The 19,660-nt window shown below is 39.3% G+C and overlaps 1 protein-coding gene across 2 annotated transcripts in view; it reads left to right on the top strand.

The window, feature by feature from the left end:
• The window catches only part of adcy6b (adenylate cyclase 6b), an 84,867-nt gene that overhangs the window by 48,324 nt on the left and 16,883 nt on the right, over nt 1-19,660 (top strand). For both annotated transcript variants that reach the window (XM_017487383.3, XM_047160591.2), the window contains exons 4-10: nt 6,568-6,717; nt 9,427-9,548; nt 11,569-11,680; nt 12,692-12,819; nt 15,921-16,079; nt 16,230-16,371; nt 16,978-17,106. In XM_017487383.3, coding sequence (XP_017342872.1) covers nt 6,568-6,717; nt 9,427-9,548; nt 11,569-11,680; nt 12,692-12,819; nt 15,921-16,079; nt 16,230-16,371; nt 16,978-17,106 — 942 coding nt within the window. The remainder of the gene's footprint in view (nt 1-6,567; nt 6,718-9,426; nt 9,549-11,568; nt 11,681-12,691; nt 12,820-15,920; nt 16,080-16,229; nt 16,372-16,977; nt 17,107-19,660) is intronic.

Here is a 19,660-nt window from a genome sequence, read left to right as displayed (position 1 = left end):
CATCCTATAGCCGCTGTTGGAAAAGGCTCAAATATGCAGAAGATGCTGGCAAGCCGAAGAATGTGCAGGACCTGGAGGAGTTTAACTGCTCAGGACAAAAGAAGGAACTCATGAACAACTATCACAAAACATACAAACAGTCGGTGATCATCCAGGTAACTACACACAGTATTAAGGGTATATAAAATGTTTTAGTGGTTCATTTGTGTAAATTCAGTTATTATTGTGTCTTGTGGCCATCTAAAAAAAAATACAATTGTTATGATCCCTCATTTTTATTATTATTATTAACATTTTACAGATTCTGCAAGGCATATGTAAACGTATGACCTCAACCCTAGTTTTGTTTAAGGATATGTTGAAACTTTGTCATTTAATTTTTTCACAGATTGTAAATCTGAAAATAATAGCCGTGTACGTTCAAACCATGCTATGATAGAACTTAACATCCTGCTGGTGCAACACACTGAAGGTTTTTCAGTTCTCCAGTACATTTCAAGCACCTTGTAATAATGAATCGAGGCACTAACTCAACGTGTTTTGTTGTCTTAGAAAATGTAGACTACAAAAAATGTACAGTTATAGGACACCAGAGCATTTGCTTGACTCGATCCTACGAGACACTCCACAAGTGGTTAATATGGTGCGTGACTGATGACGGACAGATGTGGTATGAGGGAGGCCCTCTTTGGTGGTGCTGGACAGTTAATCTTGTGAATGCTTTTGCTCCTCACTCTCACTGCTCTTAAATTATATTGACAATGCAATCTTCACAGGAAATGGTTTGTTCTGCAGTCGGAGGAAATATTTTGTTCCCACACTGCAGGGTCAGAAAGAGAACACAGGCCACAGAATAGATCGCATTAATGCAGGCTGCCATTGTCCGTTCTTCACGAGTTACAACAAATCCAACAAAGGCGAGCTTTTCAGTCTCTACATGTGCATGCATTAATTATACAAGCAGTAATGTAGGGCTGGACAAGGACAAATAGAGGACAAATAATAAATTCATTAACTATTCCAGCAGACATGTGAAAGCTCTAGTGTGCTGTCCAGTCCAGTGTTTTGGTTGGCCAGAAACCTGACTGATTAGGCCATACTGTAATAAAGTACAGCAAGCTAATTAGACAATAAGTGCATTAATACAGATTAAGGGAAACAAACGAGTATATGATCATGTAACAAATTGTGTTTGTGTCCTCGACAAAATTGTAACCGAGTTGTTGGCTGAGATGTTTAGCTGTATTAGATTAGATGTACTGTACGTTTCTCTCTTCACATCACATGTAAATGATGTTAATCGTGTCTGGCTAGCATCTTTATATTCTCTCTGTGTGTTTAATGACAAAGTGGCTGTGCATTATAACCAGGAGAGTTATATAGACTTTATTCTGCTCCACACTGTTTCAACACTGTTTCCACATACTTGTATGTTCATGATCCTGAAATCATCTGCCATCAAAGGAAGCTAATTAATTCAGCTGGTAAAAATAATTCTGTTAACCGGCTCAAGCCCTGGCCGATGTGTGTAGTGCGACAGGCGGTAGGTAGGTAGGTAGGTAGGTCTTCGAAGTATGTGTTATATTTTAATCGTAGCTACATGCGAAAGCCAGTACGTGCTTTTCTTTATGTGGTTGTTGACATGAAATCCACTTGAAATAAAAAAGCATATACTTCTTATGTTAAAGAAAAATTGTTCTATAAACATTTTAAATTACACAACGTTTCTCTTTCTCAAAATTTTGTTGATCAGCCAGGGGGGCTTAGTGTTTAGCATGTTTGCCTCACATCTCCAGGGTTGGGGGTTCAAATCCCGTCAGGTTTCCTCTAGGTACTCCCTCAGTCCAAAGTCATGTACTGTAGGCTGATTGGCATTTCCAAATTGTCTGTAGTGTGCTTTGCAATGGGCTGGCACACCATCCAGGGTGTCCCCTGCATTGTTCCCAGAGTTCCCTGGAATAGGCTCCAGGCTCCCTCGCGACCCTGTGTAGGATAAGAGGTATGGAAAATGGATGGATGGAGATGTCTCAGTGATTAAGGCTGTAGTCAACTGGTGAGAAGGTGAATTCGAATCCCAGCACCACTAAACTGCCATGGTTGTTTCCTTTAGCAAGTTAAATGAGTAAATGGAATGGAAAATCTCACCCAAAACCTTTTCCCAAACCACATGCTATTTCAACAGCAATGTCAAACAGACTTGTTGATATAACGTAGTTTACAGCACGATCTATAAACACAAACAAGACATCACTTCACTGTAGAAAATAATTCAATGTTACCATTTTGGACAACCTAAATGCATGTCTAAATGCACTTTGGTATCATTTCACACAAGCTGACAGGTCTGGTGGCTGCAGTGACATTTTACAATACACCCCTAGGCATTGCATTACAAAATTACAAAGCTGATTTGTGACAGAAAGTTAGAAGTGAGGTGAATCAATCAATCTACATTTACTTCTATAGCGCATTTAAAAACAGCGCAAGTTGACCAAAGTGCTTAACACTCCTAAAATCACTAAACGCCAACACACACATACATTCAAACACACAAAACTCATCACTGTTCAATCTCCATACAGCTAAGGACAATTATACGCAACAGAGTATAAACAGAGATGCGTCTTCAACATAGATTTAAAACATTCAGACGAGTCACAGGACCTAATATGTGGGGGGAGGCTATTCCAGAGGCGTGGCGCTGCCACCGAGAAGGCACATTTTGGAACATTTAAAAGGAACCTCTGAGACGAACTTAGAGGTCTAGCGACACGATGATGCCGTAACAGGCTGGAAATATATTCTGGAGCAAGTCCGTGTAAACGTTTAAAAACCATTAGCAAGACCTTGTATTGCACTCTAAAATCAACAGGAAGCCAGTGTAGAGAAGCCAGCACTGGAGAGATACTGGAGCATGTCCTCGTGCCAGTCATCAGTCTGGCCACTGCATTTTACACCAACTGCATCCGTGACAGCATATACTTAGACAACCCCAGATATAAAGAATTCTATTATATTACATTATTGTTGTGAGTGGACAACAAATCTATCTTGCATAATATATCATTGACTATAATTGGAGTGTTTGGAAAATGTGTTTATTTCATTTTGAACTGAACTGATCCTTTAAGGCCGTGGTTATCATTAGAGTGAAGCATATTATTAGAGTGAAGCATAGCAAGACAGCAGTTTTCAAAATGTATTATTCATCCAAACAGCTTGTCGCTGAGGTTTTTTTTTTTTTTTTTGTGATTGTTGTTTACAAAAATGCTAGATTTGGTGCAGCGTTTTTTTTTCCAAATGTGCTGCGCAATTTGCTGAGGGTTTTTTTTGTGCTTTTCTACTTTCATCAAAATTGCAATGGCACAACGTTGTTTTGCACGGTCTTTCGCAGTGATGTTTGTTGGTAAACGAGACCTTTTAGCTGTACTCTTGTTCGACGCACGTGAATTGAATAGGGTTTCGACTGAATGCGTGTCGTGATCATGTCACGACGCATCTTGGCCCAAATCTGTGGAAAATCTGCTTTAATTTTGCAAAATTGCAAGCTCCTCTGAGTTTAGAGGAACAAATTATTGGCTTCTTACAGTATAGTTATTTGACCGGTCACTTGAATTTAACTAGATACATCCTTCATAAAAATGTGTTCAGGAATAAAAAGTGTTGGCTCATCTACTGCTCCAGTAAATAGACGTATTATTGTACACATTTAACATTTAAATAGTGTGACTAATATCTAAATAATTGGATTATAAGCATAAAATAAATCTGTACAAAAGGATGTTTAGTGGAGTTATTCATTTTCTGACACTTAAAGGAGACGGCCCTTTTTACAAGATGTAATAGGTGTCTCAGGTGTCCCCGGAATGTGTCTGTGACGTTTCATCTCAAGATCATTTATTATACCATGCTGTAAATGGAAGCAAAAACACGTTGTTTTTGTGTGTGTGTCTTTTAAATGCAAATGAGTTCCCTGCCCCCTTTACAGAAGAGTGCTGTGACTTTACAGCTCGTGCTTCGAATACTACGGGAACAACAAATCAGGAGAACCGATATGACTGACAGCGTAAATACCAGTGTTCAGGCTTATATGTATGAATTAAACGTTCAGTGTTTTCGGGTTAAAAATAAAAATGACGACATAACTCTGGTCTCCGTGTATTCAATCAGAGACAGTGGTAACTTTAGCCGCATTAGCCATGGATATTGCTAACAAGCAATCATTCAATATATAAAGTGCGATACTTACGTCCTCTGGATATGAAGCTGGATCACAGTCCGATGTAAAAAGCAGTCTGATGTAAAATGATTCGAACAAACATACACGAATTTAGCAATTTTGTGACGTCACAATGGATAGAAAACGCAACCGACACTGTTTATGATTTACGGGGGAAAAAATAAAGGAGTGGGTGGATTTTCACCATTATCGGGTGGTTGTGTACACACACTGCCGACACACATTCATTTTCAATCACTATGTAAAAGGGCATTTTGCATAATAGGTCCACTTTAAAGAAGTCCCTGGCTGTAAGAAGTTAGAGAATCCCTGCATGGTCTCATAGCTTTAGCATTCTTGCATACTCAGGTCCTGTAGTACTGGTCTAGTGGCGGTCTTTATGAGCAGTCTGACCTTGCTGACCTTGTGTAGAACAAGATTCCACAACTCACGAGGACTGTTCTCCTCCTTCAGCACGTAATTGAAAACACAGTGTCCTTCTTAGCCCTTTTACCCTTTTTTCCTTCCCCTAAAAAAAACCCCCCCTTGGAATATAAATAAAACGTTGTTCATATTCAGTGTAAATGTGTGTGATGGGTGTTTACCCATGCTTCGTGTAGCCTTGTGCATTTCAAAACGAATTCTCAGCTGGGTGACCTGAAGGCAAATCCGCCTCTGGGTTATTGTGCAGCAGCAGTCTTTTCTAGCGAGCATGAGGGACTGAGCTTGTTCCCTGCGTTAGTCAGCACTCACAGATCATCTAGTAGCACTCACGTTCCTTACACTCTGTGCCTTCCCCTGTTTACAGAGACTCCTGTTGCTGATAAGTATCAGAAGATGTTGATCCGGGTCACGGAACCAGTGTAACAAGTTTTGTTGTTTTTTTGTTTGTTTGACTGGCTTTGTCGATTCACTCCTCTCAGTGTGGAGACAGTGTGCTTGTGCAATAGCTTTTTACTGGATAACCAGACAGTATAGGAGTGTCCACTCAGGATTTTTTAAAAATCCCAGAAGGTCACGAATATGAAATTTTCATTAACAATTCATATGTCTTTTCTGTTAACGTTATGTCGCTTTTATAATATAATATATAAACGTAATGAAGCGTTCACACACCATCGGCTCTAAGTACGTTGACATACAGTATTTAGACGTAATAAAATGTAAAAGATTCTATTCTATTCCTTTTTATTCTGTGTAAATAATTAATTTACTGTTCTGTACTAATGGATTGAACCTGCAAAATTGTTTTAGTCAGAGTTACAAGTTATTAAAGTTGTATTTAAAAAAAACATGGTTAGAGTGAGAATAACTGAGAATAATTCACATACTCAGCGATTTAAATATATAACTGATGTGACACAGTAATGCAGGAGGTAGCGTTCCTTGCCTCACGGTTCAAGGGTTCCTGGTTTGATCCTGAGCTCAGTTACTGTCTGTATTGTGTTTTGCATATGTGTGTAGATGCACACACACACACACACACACACACACACACACACACACACACACACACACACACACACACATATATATACAGTTGCAATCAAAATTATTAAACCCCCATTCAAATCAGGTCTATTGTCAAAATGTACAGACTTTCAGCTGTTTGAAATGAACAAATCAAACAAAAGCAGTTGAAATAGTTCAGCATAACGAATGCTTCGAGTGGTTTCCCCAAATTCAACTGAAAACTTGTAATGACTTCTCCAGTCTCAAAATGATTCAACCCCTTCATGGCAAGCATCTTCAGTACTTAGTACAGCACGCTTTTACTGTTATGACCTGCTGTAACGGGATGAATAGCCAGACACCAGCTTCTGGCAGCGTTCCTGAGGAATCATATCACTTCCCTTATGAGCAATGACCTACAGTTCAGTAATATTCTTTAATATTCAGAACTTAAAATGATTTCTCCAGTTTCAAAATTATTCAACCCCTGAATAGAATCCCTCACAACAGCACAAATATGCAAAACAGGTGTTGTCTCAAACACACCTAAAGCGACTAATCAGGGGCTTGCAATAGCTGCACCAGGTGTGCTTGAGCTGGAACACAGGAAATACCTGAACTGGCTAGGGGTAGAAAATATATGAAGTACCTGGACGGGGCAGAAAAAGGAGGCCATCAATGGCTGCAAGCAGATTTCTGAGAAGGCAGGTTGTGAAAAACCCTCGAGTGACTGCAAAAGACCTGCAGCAAGACACTGAGGTTTCAGTGAACACAGTAAGGAGCGTACTAAACGCAGAAGGTTTCAATGCCAGAACTCCAGGATGTACACCACTACCGACCCAAAAGCACAAGACTTGTGTTGTGTAATTGTTTACTGTTCTCTCTCTCTCTCTCAGTTATGTGCAAATGGACTGATTTTCCTTTGCACCAACATCATTGGGATCTGCACACACTACCCAGCTGAGGTGTCCCAGCGACAAGCCTTTAAAGAGACCAGAGGCTACATCCAGGCCCGAATCCACCTGCAGAGAGAGAACCAGCAGCAGGTACACACACACACACACACACACACACACTGGCTGCACCATTATTTTATTTTTATCATTGTTGTGATATGAGTTTCCACAATGTACACATTGTGAAAAGTCTGCGATAAGCGAACGGCGTAAAAGTTGAGAACGTGTTTGTTTGTGTTTCCCGTATTGATAATGGCACATGTTGAGCTACAGTGTATAATGCATATAATGTATATAATGTATGCATAAGTATTATCCGGGGACAAATTGAAAGAAGAAACATTAAGGGTTAAACCAACACCTAGAACTGTAGATTTTCCTTTCAAAGAATTAAGGTAGGGTTGGAAAAAACAAGAAAACATGTCTGCCGAATGAATGAGTCAATTTAACACATGATGAGTTGGAAGCATGCTTATTGTGCGTGCTCCGTGGTTTTTCCACATTGTTTCATAACGTGTCATTTTTTCCCCCCAAAATGGTTTCCCTGTGTTCCCACGCAGGCATACTACCGAAAGGCTAATTGCTAATTTCAGTAATCAGTGTCTCCTGCGGTGGCGGCGCCAGGAATATTTTATAGAGGGTGCTTTTGGATAGTAGGTGCAAATACACAGACCACCTTCATGAGAACCACATTGAAAATAAAAAATACTCAAAACTGCCTACCGTGCAGATAAACTATTAGACTATAAACTAGCAATTTTCAAGAAAAAAACCCCAAAACAATTCAAAATAGTGAATTGCGCTAATGTATTTATTTACTTTTTTAAATACAAGAGAGCATATTAAAGTAACAGAAGCTATTAATTCAACAAATAAAGCTAGTCGTCACATTTAACTGTTGGGGAAATATATATATATATATATATATATATATATATATATATATATATATATATATATATATATATATATATATATATGTATGTGTATATATTTGTGTGTGTGTGTGCACATATATATATATATATATATATATATATATATATATGTGCACACACCCACACAAATATATACATATATACACACGCACGCACACACACACACCCACACACACACACACACATATATATATATATATATATATATATATATATATATATATATATATATATATATATATATATATATGTGTGTGTGTGTGTGTGTGTGTGTCTGTGTCTGTGTGTATATATATATGTGTGTGTGTGTGTGTGTGTGTCTGTGTCTGTGTGTATATATATATATATATATATATAATGTGCTGGATCAAGTGCTATTTGATTTGCAGTGATTAATGTGACAGCTATTAGACCTGTCCAAACAGCAATATGTTAGCTATATTAGGGCGTTTTCAGACCTGTAGAACTCTTTGTTCTGTAACGGGGACTTAAATTGTTACAACGTTGCGTTTTGTTCATGGCTCGTTTCACGTTCACATTTGTAAGCGTACCAAAATGTGTTTATGCAAGTCACATGTGAGTAAACTGTCCTCTCACTGGCCAGTGCGCATCTGTTTATGTTCTCGAGTTCCGCCCATAGCGGTCATCCATCCAGTGGATAGACAGCCGCCGCTCCGTGAGCTTATTGTGGCTTTCTTTTTAGCTGTAGTTATTAGAATGTATATAATGTTCCACTTAGCGATTAAAGCCCGTCTCCTTGAGACGCTCGCTAAACACCTTGTAAACCTCAGTGATTTTATGCGTTTATGAAACTTGTTGAGAAATATGTTCGTCGATCCAAATTTCAGTGAGGCATTTTACCACGTATTTTCTCTAAGGTAAACGTAACGCGGTTCCCATCATGCCTTGCTACACAGGTTGCTTCGTTGATCCGTTTGGTCAGATTGCTTTCTTACCACAAGCGAACCGCTCCAGAGTTCGTCCTCATTCAGGTTGTCTCGGACTGATTTGCGGCGGATCTGAGCGGGATTGCCGTGTTCATATATGTCTAAACCAGCGGTTCTTAACCTTTTTGCGAGCACGACCAACTTTTTAGAATGACATTGAACAGGAAAGTTTTTTTCTATGCCGTGTCACTCGGTTCTCGGTATTCGACGTGCACGGATATCCAAAAATCCGACAGTGGCTTCTCTGTGTACAGTCGTTTAAAATAAAAGTTTTCCTGTGACCCCCCTGCCAACGCCTTGCGACCCCCCGCTGGTCTAAACGAACCGAACCAAGGGAGCCACACGAGCCAGGTGTGAAAACCCCATTATACTTCTAATAGGTTTATTTGAATGCTTGCCATTTCTCTTATCATATCACTCTATTTTTATTAGTTTAGTTTTAATTGTGTCTTACTTTTATGGTATTACATCGTATTATATTTGACAGTAAGAAAAGTGTGTGTAGACCTTTTGACCTTTGAAAAACCTTGATTTTTCTTTGATTTAACTTCCATGACACTATTTCCACCAAAAGTGCACTGTTTTCAACATAGTTACAGAGAATAGCGAGACGGTGATGACACTATTGACAACATAGAATTTTCAATATATTAAATGAAATATTTTAACCATGTGTTTTAGTTGGGTTTGTCTCATTCTTCTGCGTAGAAAGAAGCCTAAAGCTGATGTTACATGCAGTGCCCTCTAGCGCTTTTTCGGCTGACACCGTCCTCCAGATGTCATCACTTTTCTTTTGTCACAGATAAACGAAATCCTTAGAACGAGCTCACAGCCTATCAAAACAATTACCACTCACCCAAATGGTCCCATATGCACAAACTCACTGTGGTTCCCTCTCACACACACATTCCCAGGAGCGCCTTCTGCTTTCAGTGCTGCCCCGACATGTTGCCATGGAGATGAAGGAAAATATAAATGCCAAGAAGGAAGATATGATGTTCCACAAGATCTACATCCAGAAACACGACAATGTCAGGTAAACATGTTTAACATTCGTCATGCATTCTCTTTTGTTTGTTTTTTTGTTTTTTTTATTGCTCTTGACAAGTTCATTTGACAAGATCAGATATAAAGAACATACTGTAAGTAGCATACATGGTGATAGAGAGCTCTGTTACAGCTAACAGGAAAATAGGTGACGGAGACGGCTGTGGCTAATCACATTCTGCTTTCTAGTTTAATATGGTGAGAGTAGATTCTGGAGTAAGGGTTTTTTGTTTTGTCTTTCTTAAAGCATTAGACTACATTATGGTTATGGGAATGTTGGAGTTTTGCCAGCTGAGGAGTCAAAACATCGATGTCTGATTGCTTAGAATAGCTCTTCCCTCAGATAAAGCTTTAAAATAGTAAGAGTTAACATGTACTCCTAGCAAATCACTAATGAAAATGGGATCCTGTGGTCCAGAAGGCAAATTCTTTTGAGTTTGACACTAGCATGGAATTTTATTTTATTTTCGCTGTGGCCAAGATTGCATTCCTGTGCACTGACTGATGTTGTCATTCTTGAACTCTGTTGGAGCTGTTAAGCTTAAAGGGGGGGGTCACAGTTCAAAGTTCTCCTATCTCCAGTGGGACCTTGGATTTAACCCGAAATAACATTAGCCGACGGAATGCTAATACGACAGCAAAACCAAAGAGAGGCTACATAAAACATGAGGCATTTATGGATAAGGAAAACACATTCTTTCGCCTATCACAGAGAGAGAACTAGTCATGCGAGTGCTTGAACATTATCAAAAGAACACAACAGCACAGCTGATATAGAACCTGATCCCCTTCATTACTAAACGCAGCCAAGAACTTCCACCTTTAAAAGGAGAAGGCCGATTGATTGACAGCGCAAATGACCAGTCGGAGACATTTCCCAGAATATGACCTTTACTCGCCACTTTTTCGAAACAAAACAAACTTATGCGCAAGTATGCAGACAGTCATTCAGAACGCAGCCGTCGTGATTCTGAAGCTCGTGGCTAAAAAAGTGTACAAAAAATAGCATTAGCTCTGCGGGTTGGAGGCGGGGCTTCTGAGGCTGAGACGGGAATGCAGCGTAACTGAATAGGCCTGAAATTAACAAACCGGTGTACACTTTAGCCACAGTGATGCTTGTGATAACAGGCTACAAAATCCAAGCTATAACACATCCTCCATGCCCATCCTGGAAACTAAAGATAGTGATAACTCAGATGGAAGTCAAGAACCCCAGAAGGGTACAGGATCAAGGACAGAGCCTGGCTACTGAAGAAGTACAAGAATGTCCTTAAGTGAGACCCTGACGCTAATAGCACTGCAGAGATACATGAAAGAAGCAAAGGCCAAAAGAATAAATAAGCTCCCTTGCCAGAGAAGCATCGAAACGATATTCTCGTTTAACAGCGCAACAAGACATCAAAACCTCTTTCTCCAGCTTCTCTTGCCATGCTGAGATCGAGCCGCACTGTAGTAAAACGGCTAATTAACTGGCAGAGTAAAGTGAGTAGAGTAAAACAAACAGCGTGCCGTGAGTTTGTTACAAACCTCGAAGCATGCACTGCTTTAAGGTCCAGCAAGAGTGATCCCACATCTTGTAATTCACCCCAGCTCGAAGCATCTGTGTCACATTTGTTCAGGAAGAGTTCAATGCATGAAATTGGCCAATTTTCTTTCAAGGGTGGGGAAAAACGGCTGTGGCAAATGGTTTAAAAATGTTCCCCGCGGCAGGCTTGGTGAAGTGAACAGCGCCATCTGCTGCCCCTCGGTGGCTCTTTTCATTCTGTCGCCTGTAAATGGTTGTTGATGAGCGCAATTCTCTGTGGTTATGAGCTCCTTAAGTAGGCCAGGCTGCTTCTGTTTCTCTGACTTGCCTCATTGATCGTGACCCATCTTTAATCTAAGCAAAATGATGATTCTCCAACGTAGTCCATCACACCGTCCACCACCGTCCTGATTTTAGACCTGTGTAGACGTTGACCTCCTTTCTGTTTGTCCTTGTTTTTTTTGTTGTTGTTGTTTTTTTGCAGCATCCTCTTTGCAGACATCGAAGGCTTCACAAGTTTGGCATCACAGTGCACAGCGCAGGAGCTGGTGATGACACTTAATGAACTGTTTGCTCGTTTTGACAAATTAGCCTGGGTAAGCAAACACCATCGATCCCTTATTAAAGCCTTGGCTCAACTCTTAACATTGGCCAACTTGAGGGATTACTTGATTAAATCTAGGATTATTGCACATTCCTGATTTCTCCTCAGTGCATGTTTTCCTCGGATTTGTTTTTGCTAGTTATTTTAGACGCGGCAATTAAACTACGATATGGGTGTTCTGTGTTTTCAATCGGAGACTGAATCAATAACAAAATAATTGCTTAGGGAGAATTTTATTCTTTTTTTTTTTCTTTAGACGAAATGAGGTTACCGTAAAAGAAATATTTCACCCAAAGACAGCATTAGATATAGTGATTAGAGATTTTATCACAACAGAGCAAAAGCTCGGTAAAGGAAATCACCATCATCATGAAGCTCTAGATACCGAGTCCGGTGTTGTTTTAAACCAAAAGGCGGTTTTTAAATAAAACAAAGATTTTCCATGCATTTGTTTGTCTGGCCCAAGTTAAACTTCCTGCTGTGAAAATTGAGCCAGTTTGATCCTAGTGTATTACATTATCGTTTTCATAAAGCTTTAAAACTTAAAAAAAAAAAAAAAAAAAAAAAAGATAAACAGGTTTGTACATGTTGGACATATTTGAGAAGCAACAAAGGCTTTACAAGCAACAATTTGTTACAGGGAGTTGGATAGTGACCCAGATTTAGTGTTTGTAACACGAATATTGCAAATAGGACTTTTATTAATTTATGGTCTTGTTTTCATGAATTGTTATGTTGATTTTGCATGAGGTGTGTGTGCGTGAGAGTGGAGTTGTTTATACAGTATGTCTTTGTGGGAACCAAATGTACCCTTAGGGATAGGAATATCTGATGGTTTTGACCTTGATTTTTTACATTTCCATTTGGTTACTGAGGTCAAGGTTAAAGTTAGGTTTATGTGTAGGCCTAGCATTAAGTAGCTACGTTAATAAGTGGGTCAGTGGAAGGTCCTCACAAAGATAGTAATAAAAATGTGTGTGTGTGTGTATGTTTGTTTTGGCAGGAGAACCACTGTCTCAGGATAAAGATCCTGGGCGATTGTTACTACTGTGTGTCTGGCTTGCCTGAGCCGAGAGCAGATCACGCTCACTGCTGTGTAGAGATGGGAGTGGACATGATAGAGGCCATCTCGTGAGTCTGCATGTTTCTCGAATCATTTCTTTTATTTACTGAGTGAGATATGACTTTTAATGAAACTGACTGCTCACACTGAACACAGCCACTGTAAGAGCAAAAAAAAAAAAAGGACAGAAATAACAGCCCTGGTTCCTGAGGCTGTGCCGAGCTCATACTGTTCATACTGTAAAAGAGCTGACTCTCAGCCCGCAAGTCCGTTTACAGGATCCATCCAGCAGCAAAAACGCTGTTCTTCTTAAAGCAAGAAAGGTAACGTCAAGGGCATGTCCGTGATCGGCTAAACACTCAAGATAATAAAAGCATATCTTTCCTTTTGTACGTCACTGTTTTCTGTTGTGCTGCGTCAAGATGATGAAGGTTTCGACTTTGAGCAGTAAAATGTGTTCTCAAAGCCAGAACTTGTGACGCATGACAGGGTATGCTGTTATAGGAAAATAATCAATGTCGAGGTGATGAGAGGCAACTCTGAACTTTGATTATTATTATTATTATTATTATTATTATTATTAGTATTATTCGATTCCTGTAATACCACAGCAATTTTCCAATGATTACAATTTTTCATTTATTAATTAACATGTTGTACTTTGTATACTTATATACTTATTTTTTCCCTTTATATACTCAGACAAAAAAAGAAACGTCCCTTTTTCAGGAGATTGTATTTTAAAGATAATTTTGTAAAATCCAAATAAGTTTTACAGATCTTTATTGGAAAGGGTTTAAACGATGTTTTTCATGCTTGTTCAGTGAACCATAAACTATTATTGCACATGCACCTGTGGAACAATCCTTAAGACACTAACAGTTTACAGGCGGCAGGAGATTAAGGTCACAGTTACAATAACATAGGGCACTAAAGAGACCTTTCTACTGACTCTGAAAAACACCAGAAGAAAGATGTCTAGGGTTCCTGCTCACCTGCGTGAACATGCCACAGGGCTACTGCAGGGAGGCGTGAGGACTGCAGATGTGGCCAGAGCAATAAACTGCAATGTCTGTAATGTAAGACACCTAAGACAGTGCTACAGGAAGGACGGCTGATCGTCCTTGCAGTGGAAAATTACATGTAACCATGTCTACCCCCCAGACGTTATTGAGAACTTTGGTGGAAGTGTGGAGTAACATCTCACAGCAAGAACTGACCAATCTGGTGCAGTCCATGAGGATGAGATGCACTGTAGTACTTAAAGCAGCTGGAGGCCACCAGATACTGACTGTTCCTTTTAATATTGACCCCCCTTTGTTCAGGGACTCGTTATTCCATTTCTGTTCCTCAAATGTCTGTGAAACTTGTTCAGTTTATGTCTCAGTTGTTGGATGTTTTTATATTAATACAAATATTTACACATGTTAAGAAATTTGCTGGAACTAAAAGCAGTCGAATGCGAGAGGACGTTTCTTTTGTTGCTGCGTATAGTTACATTATTGTGAAACAAGTTCACTTTCACTTTTGTTATAGCATCTATAAATAGTCATCCCCTCACCATCCTCTTTTTTTCTCCTGACGTTAAAAGACAAAAATATGCACCTTGTCATGTTACCTCTCTCCTGAAGACTTTGCTGTGGTAGAAAACTTAAAGGAAAAAAGCGCTGACACTGGACATTCATAATGAATCATAATAAGTAGTGCAGTAGAGCCATGGTAATCTCGTGGTCAAGATTATAACTATAACTATAATTCTAACTATAACAACCATAATTACAATTAAGAATCATAACTGACAAAACCGTGGTACATTATTGATGGGTTCAAGGGTTCTTTTCAGTTTGGAAAGGAGCTCTACAAAGGATCCACCCAGACTAAAGTTATGGAGGTATTGATAACAGTGTTTGCTAACAGTAGGTATAAGTAAGACTGTTTGAGACTGACGCAAAAATGTTTGCATCTTAAAATGCATGGTGGTTCTTTAAAAAGTTCTCCGTACATACATCAGTTTCAGCACTGGTACCATGTCACGAAGATATACACTGGTTTCTGAAGTAAAAGACAGTTTATTTAATATGTACACTCCTGGGTTAAAAAAAAAAATTGCCAAGCTCAAAATGGTAAAATATTAAGCTTTTAATCATCTTAACAGCAAATCACTGGTCAGGAAATAGCACAAATTAAACAAATATATACAGTAACTACAGGATCGCGTTCCCCTTTGAGTGCTTTAAATGTTTAAGCCTCGTGGGTGAACTTGCGGACAGAATTGTATTATTATTATTTTATTTATTAATATTTTTTACTTTATTTTAATTGTCTACACCAAGACATGTGTCAGTTTGAATTTTACATGAAACATTTTAATGGTCATGATTACGATTTTACCTTTGCGTACAAGAAAACTATATAAGTTGAATTTCCCGGTTTCTAGTTTTTCCCCCCGCACAGTTCACTGCAGCAAATGTAAACAAGCAAATGGTGGCACAGGAGGTCTCAGGAGTGCATTTGTTTAATTCTTGCTCATTTTCTGACCAATGATTTATTGTTAAGACCATTAAAAGCTTCATATTTTGCCAATTTGGGCTTAGCTTAGCCCATTTTTTAAGTGTGTACAGTGTTTACATTAACAGGCGGCTGTGGCTCAGGTAGTAGAGCGGGTTGTCCACTAATCGTAGGGTTGGCGGTTTGATTCTCGGCCCACATGACTCCACATACCAAAGTGTCCTTGGGTAAGATACTGAATCCCAAGTTGCTCCCACTTGCAAGTTAGCGCCTTGCGTGGCAGTTCTGCTGCCATTGGTGTGTGAGTGTATGGGTGACTGAGACACAGTGTAAAGCGCTATATAAGTGCAGACCATTTACCATTTACATTACACTATTAGAAGAAAGGGTTCCATAAGGGTTCTAAAGATGATTTAGTTTGACTTGGAACGTGCTCTGAAAGGGAGAAACAGCTGTCCTACAGTTCTACATACCATGTTTACATATTTCCCCAAAGGGACAAACCAAAGAACACTTTAGGATGCTAGACGGAACATAATGATTGACCTTTCTTTTACTGAAAGTGTAAATATTGTAACTCTATTTATGAGCCTTATCAGCAATGTATGTGTGTATGCACTATGTGTGAACTCTGTGTGTGTGTGTGTGTGTGTGTGAACAGTTTGGTGAGAGAAATCACCGGGGTCAACGTGAACATGCGGGTGGGGATCCACAGCGGGCGCGTGCACTGCGGGGTTCTGGGACTACGCAAGTGGCAGTTTGATGTCTGGTCCAATGACGTCACACTGGCCAACCAGATGGAGGCTGGAGGCAAAGCAGGGTGAGAGTGAGCACCACCTACCCACATCACACACACGCACACCATGTGGAGCTGTGCGATGGGTTTCTAACAAACCAGCATGTTTATGACAGATATTTACGTCCATTCTTTATGTCACGCGCAACGATATCTGTAATAAATCTTCCACAGACGTATCCACATCACTAAAGCTACACTGCAGTATTTGAATGGAGACTACGAGGTGGAGCCGGGCTTTGGCGGAGAGAGGAACGCCTACCTCAAAGACAACAATATCGAGACCTTCCTGGTGCTCGGCTGCAGCCAGAAAAGGGTCAGTTGTTCACAAACACAGCAGATATACCCAGACAGCGGGGGTCCAAAAGTCTGAGACCACATTGAAAATCTGGGTTGTCATTTAAAATTGGAAATAAAACAGAAGGTTTTAGTATTTTGAAACCTTTCAAAGAAACGTTCGATATATTTAATATTTAAGATTCTGCACTATTCCTAGATCCCTATTTAAATGCAAGCAAATTTGTGATATTTAACGTTAGCTGCTTCGTACAAAAGCATCGTATTGAAGCGTGGGTTCAGACGACACTCCGATGGATTTGATCTCAAATGGATCATAAGGTTTTGCATAAACTTGTGGAGTCTATTCCAGCTCCAGTGCATACTGTCATCAAAGCAAAAAGGGATGTACCGGAACACTAACTGTAATTCATCAAAACATTTCAAAGACTCTGCTTTTCACTCAAGCTGTTGTCAGTAATATCATTAGTAATGAAAATTGTTGTATTAAATTAGAAAAGAATGCAAAATAGAAGCATTTTTACTAACGCTCTCAGACGTTCGGACTCCGCTGTACATCTACGTATGCACTGTACATGCTGTACAGCAATCAGGCTTATTTGCTCTTTGTGTGTGCATCATGTAGAAAGAAGAAAAAGCTATGATGGCTAAGCTGCAGCGTGCCAGAGCCAACTCTTCTGATGGGTTAATGCCCCGCTGGGTGCCTGACAGATCCTTCTCCAGGACCAAAGACTCCAAAGTTTTCAGGCAGATGGTGAGTTCTGCACAGAACACAAATCCGCACACTCACCATGGTCCTTCTGGTTTTAGAATAATAGACGGACGTATAAATGCATCAGCTTTACAGCAGTTCCAGCATTCCTGTTCTGTTTTTTTTTTTTTTTTTTTTTAAAGGTTTCAAACACTATTCATGTAAATATTAGTAAACATTATTTTACTTTGACATTTTGGTCCTTTTAAATTCTAAGATACAGCATGGGAAATAAGTATTGGACGCATCAACATTTCTTTCAGTAAATATATTTCCAATGAGGTGATTCACATGAAATTTCCACCAGACATCGGTATTAACTCAAGAATTCCGGAAATATAAAGGATTCACGTTGTGTCCTTCCACTTTATTACACAGAACTTTATTCATGGACTTTAATGTTGTGAGTTCTTTATATTTCCGGATTTCTTGAGTTAATTCTGATGTCTGGTGAAAATTTCATATGAATAGCCTCATTGGGAATATATTTACTGGAAAAAATGTTGATGCGTGCCAATACTTTTTTCCCCAACTGGATATCCACTTTCCCTACGTCTTCAACCCACCTTTACCACCTTTCTGGTTTGTGAAGTGTGAGTTATTCATTCATTTTAAACAAATCACATGTAAGAAAAAGACTTGGGTGAAGCGTTTCACATACACGAAGCAATGAGCAGCAACACATGAGCCACTACAAATGAAAAAAAAATTCTGCTTTGTCCGATTTATCCGCAGTCAGACCAAATTACTTTAGCAGAAAGCGGGAAGTGGTAGCTCAGCAGTTAAGACGTTGGACTGATCGGAAAGTTACGAGTTCAAAGCCGAGCGCTGCCACTGTTGGGCCCTTGAGCAAGGCCTTTATCCCTCAACTGCTCAGTTGTATAAATGAGTTAATTGTTAGTCGCTCTGGATAAAGGTGTCTGCCAAATGTTGTAATGTAATGTAAAGAAAAGCCTTTCACTAAAGGGGAAAGGACACAGGAAGTAAAGGATGTATTTGTTATCAGTAGCAGTTGCTTTTTTTTGCACGGCGAATTTTTTAAATAAAAAATCACGGGTGTCCGGTGTTATCCGCAAAGAGCCGGCGCGGGTGTAGGTTTTCATTCCAATGAAGCTGGAGCCACGTCTGATTCCATTTTGTTTAATCACTTGACCTTGGTTTTCAATGGACTGTCAGGTGTGACTTCTACTCGGATGTAATGAAAACCTGCAGCAATGCTGGCTCTTTCTGGATAAGATTGGACACCTCTGATTTAGATGAACCTGTGAATTCAAAGCCTTTGTCATTTGAGCCAGTAGAAAGCGATTTAACGAAATCTCTTGTCTTTGGTTGGTAAAAAAATGATGTAGTTGGTTATTATTACAGTAATCAGTGTTTCCACCAGATTTTTATACCTGGCTCTTTTCTTACCGATGCAAAAAAACCAACCAAAAAAATGTGCTAGGGTTTTTGTCACGAAATTATATTTGTTTGTTTTTTTTCTCTCTAACTGCTATTATTTCTTATTAGCAATGTTAGCACTTCGGCATTCTATTAGTATGCAACCATCTAACTTTGAACGTTTTTTCCATCTTCCTCCATCACCCAGAACTTAGTTTTGGATTATAAATGTTGGATTTTTTTTCTTTACTATTAAACACATATACATAATAGTTTTGCAATATAATAACACTGTCTGCATCTGTGTCTGTTTAGTGCGCCGCATATTTGTATTTGTATCTAATTCAATTCAGTTTTATTTGTATAGCACTTTTAACAATGGATATTGTCACAAAGCAGCTTTACAGAAATCCGGATATAAAATTTACATTTAAGTTAATAATTGTGTGTGTGTGCAAGTTTTTTAGGACCATCACTTTATGATAGTGTACTTATAAGACAATAACCTTTTAGTTATTGATTTTGCCGGCTCTATTTCCAAAAATATCAATAAACTAGTCTGATGTAAACTAAGGATGAATGAATGAACGCTGAAAATGCATTGCATGTTAAGTCCACATTAAGCTGGATAAATGTGAAAACGCATGTTTTTTTTTCCTCTACGTTTTTGCCTTTCGGGGCCACACAGAGACGGCATATTCGTCTGGCGAAAACAGAGCTTTTGGAAAAAACGTACATTTGAAACCGCTGTTTTCCGTGTTGTAGCGTGGACTGAGAAAAACAGAGATATAATCGAAAACAATGACATATTTTTTAGTCATGTGACGCAATCACGTGACCCATTCGACTCAAAACGAACAAGATGGTGGACGATGTTGTGCTGCAGTTGTTGTGCCTGTTATCCAGATTGATAGCGTTGTTAAAGATTAATGTCACTCTGTACACCTTTCAGATTGCATTTTTAAGTAAACGCCTGGCGGAAATGACGCAGGCCGAAGCTTCTGACGTTTTTCCGCACGCGCAGTATAGGGACATAAGCATTTTAAGTGTAGACGGAGAGCGTTTTTAAAAAGGCAAATGCAGCTTTCAGATCTATCGGGATTAATGTGGATGTGGCCTAAGGATGAATGAAGGAATGAACACTGCTTTATGTCCCGTGTGCTTGCTCAAGCCTGCA

The sequence above is a fragment of the Ictalurus punctatus genome, chromosome 15 (genome assembly GCF_001660625.3).
Source record: "Ictalurus punctatus breed USDA103 chromosome 15, Coco_2.0, whole genome shotgun sequence".
In the NCBI taxonomy this organism is placed as follows: Eukaryota; Metazoa; Chordata; class Actinopteri; order Siluriformes; family Ictaluridae; genus Ictalurus; species Ictalurus punctatus.
This window is presented reverse-complemented; position numbering and strand designations above follow the sequence as displayed.